Source organism: Fulmarus glacialis, unplaced genomic scaffold (assembly GCF_000690835.1).
Source record: "Fulmarus glacialis isolate BGI_N327 unplaced genomic scaffold, ASM69083v1 scaffold15950, whole genome shotgun sequence".
Lineage (NCBI taxonomy): Eukaryota > Metazoa > Chordata > Aves > Procellariiformes > Procellariidae > Fulmarus > Fulmarus glacialis.
In genome coordinates this window covers 77248-85649 of record NW_009188514.1, presented here as the reverse complement: position 1 = coordinate 85649, position 8402 = coordinate 77248, and the positions used below count along the sequence as shown (strand labels likewise).

Below are 8402 nucleotides of genomic sequence, written 5' to 3'. Positions count from 1 at the left end.
GAGGAGATTTGCTTTGGGGCCATTAAGAAATTGAGGAGAGGGGTTTTTTTTCTTATTTTGCAAAACTTTTGCTTTAGTGATTTTCCCCCCAAGGTTTTCTTTTCATCCAGATTTTCCAGTTGATTCCAACTGTAACTCACTTGGAAATCTCTCCTTTTGGAAGCCCTGGAATTTAGGTTATTGACTGTTGTCTGTTGCTGATTGCCTGCTGGGAAAGGAAGTGGTATTGTTGATTACTGTAATAGAAGGCCAATTTTTCCTTTATTCCTACACTGATACATCAAATCTGATTTGTTATACAGAAAGGTTATGGTGTGTTATTTACAAAATCTCAGAACATTGTAGTCTATTATAGATGCAGAGCAAATTTTTATTTTAGCCTACCAAAAGAATCTGATAGTGGTATTAAATTTCAGGTGTAGAAGTACAAAGAACATGATGTGTGGCAGAGTGAGTGCATGAACAGAGTTTGTGACTGGGAACTAGTACCTCTGTCTGCTTTGTCCATTTTATTCCCCATTTTGTTTTTAAGTAACCTAAGCAATTTATTTTCTGTATTTCAATTTCTCAATCTGCATAACAGCAAGAGTAATCTACCTGGTCCACAAGGGTGTATGGACTAGGCTTTGTAAAGTGCTCAGAACCTCCCTCTGGCAAAACCCAATGTATCCTCAGAATATGATTTATCAGCTCCAGTGGCTCTGCCTCAAACACTGAACTTCTTTACAAAGGTATTAGTGCTAGGTGGTTAATCCCTTTTGTTGTAGGTGTTTTCACTTCCCTAGCTCTGTTGCACTAAAAGCTGGCCCTCAAGCATCTCTCTAGATGAATTTGACAACACTGGAGGAATGACTTCACTCTGTTTAAAAACTTCATTTTGTATGATTACTGTTATGTTCGGGACTCTACGGTGGGTTTTGGTTTCATTTTTTTTTAATGTAACTCTTTGTTTTACAGATGAGGGCAGGAACGCAGTTGACCGTGCAGGTGGTGCACATATTGTAGTAGACCATATAAGGTCACTGTGCAGTAAAACAGATCCAGCCAGTGAGAAGCTCTTGACTGTCTTTTGTGGCATGCTGATGAACTATAGCAATGAGAATGGTAAACAACACCGAAAATTTGCTTTATGTCTACCAGGAGAACAACCCCATCAAAAAAAAAGAGAAAAGATAAAAGTTAAAGTCAACTGTAGGTTTACATTGTGGATACTAACACTAAGTTATTCTGAAAAGATCAAGTACCTCAATTCACATATACAATTTTCTGTTTCAGTAAAATTATGTTCCCAAAAATACTACATATCTTCCTGATGCAATTCCATATAGCATATCGTATAAAGTTTTAAAATCAACATCTGGAACTTACTTCTTTGTCTAAAAGCAATACATGGATATGTATCATACATCTTAGGAAAAAACAGATTTACAGAAGTAAACTGGAAAGCTATATTAAGTCCTTTTTCATTTAGTATTGAACAATGCCATAAGACTAATTTGTCGCAGGCATGCAGTGTCTTGTTAATGATTTGGGGGTATATACGCCAAACAGTTTTCCTTAATCATTTTTCTCCTTGTGAAATGTATATAAAACCACATTACTTTCTTCTAAGATAAATGGGGAATAATTTATGTGTATGTTCAACGCTCTCTGTGTCTACAAATTATAAGTTTATGTTCTTTATCCCATTAATGGAGATGTTTAGGGGCTGGGACAAAAATAGAAGATAGTATCTTAAATGAGAAATCCTTGACCACTGAGGGTAAGAAAATAGTATTCCACACTAGTTGTACAAACGTACTGATATTTTAGTACCTAGTTTGCTTCTGCACGCAAGCAATATGGTAATATGCCAAAGCATATTTTACAGTGTTCACACATTTCCAAGTTTTTCAAAATTTGAATCTCTAGGAAAATTGGGATAAATGAGGAAAGCTAAATAAAGGCTGTTCTCTTGACTTGCAATGGCACAGATTGCAAATGCAGTTAGCTAATCACATTGTTTCTTTGATCATGTCCATTTCCTGAATTGTAGTGTTTTATCTTAGGAAGAAATAGCTTCTTTATTAGCTGCTCACCATTTCCTTAAAGTTATCACTTGCTGTAACTCACTTTCCAAACCTGTGTCCCCGAAACTCTTCTACTTTTCAGGATGGTCCATAGGCTTTTTTTTTTTTTTTTTTTACCTTTACTGTATAAATTTTGAATCTGCTTTATCATATCTTCTAGCATAGTTTCCTTGTGTGTTTTCTGTGCCATCTCTCTGGAGCTCTCGCTCTTAGTGTTACTTATCCACCTCCAAATATCACTGTTGTATGTGTCTTATCTCTTTCTCTTGTTCTTACATTCTTTTTTTCTCTTCTTTTCCTAGTATTATCTAAGAATACTTGTTTACAGTACTTCTTCCTTCTTCTCCAAATAGCAAGTTTCTAGTTCCTTTATTTCATATATTTGTCAGGAACTGTTTTGCTTGATGTCTGCATGAGTGTCACATTTTATTACATTTCATAGTGTTAACTCCATATTTTCTTTATTTGTTAAAATATTTGGAGCAAATAGATACTCTCACCTCTAAGCTACCAGAATCCTCTGGATTAAGACTAATGAGCAGCCAGTATATTTGGTAGCTCAAGACAGACCAGTCCAAAAGCGCTGTGTAGAGATACTGTATCAGTTTTGCTTCAGTGATCAAGCTCCCAGCAGATCTTCCCTAGGAAAACTAATTATGAGATAAATCTCCCAAACAAGCAGCTTCTGAACAGTTTAACTGTTAGGAACATTGAATAAATGACTCATTCTGTCTAGTAGGATAGCTTATTCTGATGCAATCAATAAAGCAGTTGTGTAGTTCAGTGACAACTAGGAGGATTCACTAGCTGCTCTCTACTCTGCTAAACGACATCCTTCATCTCGCACGAACTAACAAACTGACGCAATATTCACAGGAGCCACTGAAGCAATGTCAGAAGTGAGAAATGCAGGAGTATTGCCAGCTCCCGGATCTGGGTGCACACAACCATCCTGTCCTACCACCACATCAGGGAGGATTGCTGGGGGCTTACCAAACCCTCACCTTACCCCACATGCTTGGTGGTCTCCATGAAAAAGGGCGTTTTGGTAGGGACCTGTCGTGGTTTAACCTGGCAGGCAGCCAAATACCACGCAGCCGCTCACTCACTCCCCCCACCCCCCAGTGGGATGGGGAGAGAATCGGAAGGTTAAGAGTGAGAAAAACTCGTGGGTTGAGATAAAGACAGTTTAATAAAACAGAAAAGGGAGAATAATAATGATAATGATAAAATATACAAAATAAGTGATGCACAATGCAATTGCTCACCACCCGTGCTGACCGATAACCAGGTAGCGATCGGTACTTCCTGGATCACGCCTACCATTCATATACTGAGCATGACGTCACATGGTATGGAATACCCCATTAGCCAGCTGGGCTGGCTGTCCTGATTATGTTCCCTCCCATCTTGTGTACCTAGCTCAGTCAGTAGGCATGGGAGCTGTCCTTGGACTAGGAGAGTACTTAGCAACAACTGAAAACATCAGTGTGTTATCAACATTCTCCTCATACTAAATCCAAAACACAGCACTAGCAAGAAATTTAACCCTATCCCAGCCGAAACCAGGACAGGACCCAACTGCTGTTTGGCCAGCACCCATGGATATGCTGTGTAAGACTTGTGTCCTGTAGTTCCATTGTGAATTTGCCCACTGACTGGGGCAACGACTGAATTAAACCCCACATAATCTGCCAAATCAATATTTAAAAAAAAAAAAAGAAGTTAGAGGATTAAATTTTTAGAAGAAAACTCACTGACCATATATGCAGCATGTGCATGGAGAGACAGGTAGTTGGCCTGTCTTGCCAGTTTTGTTTTAAGATCCACAAGTACAATTGGACCATAGTTGTAAACTGCTCTAAAAGTACCACCTGCAGACCATCATAAATTTTCAGGACAACAGTCAATGTCAGATATGAGCCCAAGACAACCACTTACTTCCACGCGTTACAGATCAGGTGGATAATATTCTGAGTAAATGCAGTTCTTTGCTGACCTGTTAAACATGAAAACTCAGATTGTTTTGACAGTTAATTGTGCTCACATATTAGCGGATACCATTTTCAGGATTTACTTGCAAAGGCTTGATCCCATGTTACTTACAAAGAAGATAAACACTCCATTGGTTTTGCTGAAGGATGAGGAGTATGGGATTGCAGCCTTGAGTCCCAGATTGCTTTGTCAGTAGTTATGGAAACAAATTTGACAAAAATAAAAGAAAAAATACTGGAAATGTAAGAAGGAAGTGTTTCAGTCTTTGAAATAGCCCTTCTACCTTCTCTTTTCTTGTTTCTGTGATCTTTTCCTGCTTAGCATGCTATGTTACAAAATTACAGGTGGGGACTTTGAAGACCTCTTTACGGCTTTTAATGACTCGCTCTCTTTTAAGGTGCACTAGCTATCCAGATAAGGACAATTACAGCACATTTGGTTCTTAGTTGCATCTAATTATCTGTGAACACCCTAATATTTTCTAATCCTTAGCATTTTATGAGTAAAGAGTGTATGAATTGTTTTATTTGGTTCTAAACAGTTCGTGATTCCCAGTCAACTAATTGCCCTCTTTTTCCAATAGCTACTACTTTAATAGCTAACAACTACCTTATTTTTTAAACATGAGAGACTCATTCTTGAGTACTTCAAGTTTTTGAATTAGCATAGGGATTTATCACATATGAGTTTTACAAAAATGGCAACTAAAGAGCAGCTACGAGTAATATCCTAAACAGAGCAAATTAATGGAGCATTCTTGTATCTCATCCCGATTCTGGACACTCAGCTTGCAATTGTAACTCTATTCATAACACTGTTGTCTAAGCTTTAAAACTAAGATTCCCTTTATAAGGTTCTTGTGCCATCTGCTTATGTTCAGGAATTACTTTTGCCTGCTGTCTCTCAATTCTTCCTTTGCCTCTTTGGTATGTTATCATTTCATTAGTCGGTACAATCTTAACAGAACAAACTCAGCTTTGGCATCTCTTGCAGTTCTTTTAAGCTTATAAAAAAGAAGTGTCGATTTTTAGTTGCATTGCTAGAAATCAGAGGGTTTTTCTGATGGGACACATCCCTTTGCCTTCAGCCCAGATTATCTTGACCCTCTCTGTCATAATCATGTTTTAGTACCCAAATGCAATCAGACACAAATACCTCATCCCTGCTTTCCATTATTAGTTCTTAAAATGCAAAGTTGCAGGTATAGCTAGGAATGAAACAAACGTGTCACACGTTTGTGAATGGTTTTGCTCATAGCTTAATCCCAAAAGAAGCAAGTCTTGACAAAAACCTGTAATAATTCTTTCTTTGTCAAGCTCTGCAAACTTTATTTGGGGTACAGAGCACCCGCACTTAAAGCTGCTGTTTTGGCATCTTTCATTGGGTTCAGTATGTTGTTGTGCTTCTCCCATTCTGAAGACTGTTATCATTACATATAGTCTCTGCGTAGCTATGAATCTGCTTAAGAGCAAGAGGCAAAGCAGGCTTGGATAAAGAGTGAAAAACTAATAACTAATTAATAAAACTAATAATCATATGCAAACACTCACGTAGAAGAGTTAGTGCCATGAGTAGTTATTCTGCAGATCTCATAATCCTGTAAGCCAAGACTATTTACAAGTTAATGGGATCAGTCTAAAAGGTAGCTAATTGTCTCTTGAGATTTATAAAACAAACCATAAAAGCATTTTTAAAGAAATGCAGAAATGATGGAAGAACTAGGCCAATTGGCTTATTAGGTAGTCAAATTGGAGATCAGAAGTTAACTGGATACAGTATGCATGTGTGAAAGTATACATATATTTATATATGGTATATATGTAGATAAAAATGTTTATAGATTGCTTCCTCATCTCATTTCATATTAAACTTCAGTCTGTCAAGGTTGTCTTTCCTTCAGTGCCTTTGTAAAATGTAACATTCTGATGTTAAATCATACAACTGCCAAGCCTTTCTTATTCTCACAAAACTCTTAGTGACTGGAATGAATGCTGGGGACTGATTTGCACTGTTTACCATCTGCAGAAGCTATGTAAATACACAAGAAATGAAAAGGAGATTTATGGCACCATTACTATGGTCTAACAGCAATATTTCATTAATGCTTCCTTCCAAGACTTACCTTTGTTAATTTTCATGCTTGCCGTGGTTTTTGTTTCATTTACATCACAGCTAAAGATGTCTAGCATGCTTTCAAGACCTAAATATACAAATGCAAAGTAACCTAAAGCATGTAAAAGCAGATAAAAAGTATGTTTCTTATGATAGTGAGATAATCAATACAATCACATATATATGTTATACGATGATTTAACATAGATGTGGGGATTGCAAGCAGGTTTCTCTAGGGTACAAAATTATGCCACTAATTTGTACAAAACAAATTCTCCTTTAGCATCATAGTCACGGTTACTGATGAAACACGAAATGACTAGTTGTTTTCTGAAATTCTGTCCAAAATCGTGAACTAGCCTAAATCAGCATTTTAAACTCAAATGCCCCAATAAAGTTCTCAATTTGGGATATTCTCCCCAGATCTTACTTTTTGGAGTTTCCATGTGTGTCACCGAAGGACATGGAGCCATTGAAATTCAAGTTTTAGGTAGGTAATTCTTTGTGCTGGCGCATGTATTGATTGCCTTTTATCTACCTGTGTATGCATCTGTACAGCATCACTGTCAGTGCTTTTCACCCCAAGAGAACACAGAGGCGTCTTACTAGTGCAATATGTGATAGCAGTGTAAAATTTGAGAGAATTTCTTTTGTGGCTTTAAGTCATAAATTCAGAAGAGGCATTCAGTTTTTCATGCTTCCTGCTCTCTATGCATAAAGTTCTGCTTAGGAAGCTGATAGAAATGCTGTTTCATCCTGAGGCACGATGTTGCCTGACTTTGTGGCTCACTTTAGTCCTGTGTCAGGCAGCTGCTTGTAGGGTGGATGCATGTGTCCCCTGAATTTGTCTCCTGCTCTAGTAGGGCCTTAACCCTTGCTGCAATGAATGGCTGACATACGCCGTTATTCCAAGTTACCCGGTCTGCAGTCTTTCACAGGAGAGCCTGAGAACTGCTGTCAGTCCCTTCAGCTAAGACTGAACCACCTAGATGTTTTTAATTTCTCTGAACTAAAAAGTGCTGTAGGTTTCCATACCAGTGAGAAGCCTAATACTTTTCTCTTAAACAACTTAATAGGCTCTGCTCTTGTATTTACTAGAGGAAGAGCCTCCTATTGGTGGTAATGACAGATGTAAATGACAAGCTCAGAATTTGTATAGCAAATAGCTGCTGGCAGCCTTTTATTTTCAAAGGTTTTGCCTCCTATGCAGCTTTGTGACTCACAGGGTTGTCCTGTCTTTGGCAGAGCAGAAAATTTATCCTTTCACTTACTGCGGTTAAGGCATCAATATTTACCTTATCAGCAATTCTTGTAATCCCGTTCCTACCACTGTAGACCATTCCTGTCCTCAGGTGCCATCCTTCTACTCCAGGAAAGAGAGACTGGTATGGAGTCAGGTATAATACCTGACTTTTGACCCAGTATAATTGTTCTTTCTTGGTATATTTTCTTTTTCCTTTTTTCCTACTTGGAAATTCTAAAGGCCCTTTAATCAGTGCGCTCCATGCTCTCCTGAACAACAATATCCTTCTATTTGGCTTTTAAGATTCCTGTTTCCTTTCAAAGATGGATATGGTTTCCCTTTGTCCACTCGTTTTCTCCTCCGCACTTTTTATATATTTTGCATTAAGAAGGAGACAGCAGAAAAAAAACCCTGCTCAAAATAGTTTATGTTTCTGATGTCAGAATGCTTTGCCAAATGAAGCCCATAGAGATTAATTGTCTCTTTGTCCGTTACAGTTGGATAAAGTGATTTTAGAGTGACTGAAGGCATAGTCTAGTAACAAAGCAATTTCTTTCCACATAATTTTCTATGGCATTTGTGGTTTGTGTCTTTGTTCTCCTACTCTCCATGACTACCATTTTTCCTTCAGAATTTTTAAGTGTCTGCAGGGGACAATCCCAATACAAACCAAGGACAAAAACAGATTATTTACCAGTAACTTGAGTTCTCCTACACGATCATTTTCTCCACAGAACCATTCCAGCTCTCCCCTCCCCAATTTTCCTATTCAGAGATAGATTTTTACAGTCAGTTTGGAATGAAGTAGGAGGGTATAGTAGTGACTCACACATCTGCCGGAGGTAAAATGGCATTCAATGCATGCGCTAGTGCAATTTGTACTTACCTGAAATTTGACAACTTCAACAGCTCTTTGATGTCTGACATGGCGTTATCATAAATTTCTCTAAAGACCATGAATCTGTGGAAGAGGTACCCCCCCT

The 8402-nt window shown here is 38.0% G+C and overlaps 1 protein-coding gene across 1 annotated transcript in view; it reads left to right on the top strand.

Moving 5' to 3' along the window:
* The first annotated feature begins 893 nt into the window (after nt 1-893).
* RAP1GDS1 (RAP1, GTP-GDP dissociation stimulator 1) overlaps nt 894-8402 on the top strand; it is a 27065-nt gene continuing 19556 nt past the window's right edge. The window contains exon 1 of the mRNA XM_009578994.1: nt 894-1104. Coding sequence (XP_009577289.1) covers nt 894-1104 — 211 coding nt within the window. The remainder of the gene's footprint in view (nt 1105-8402) is intronic.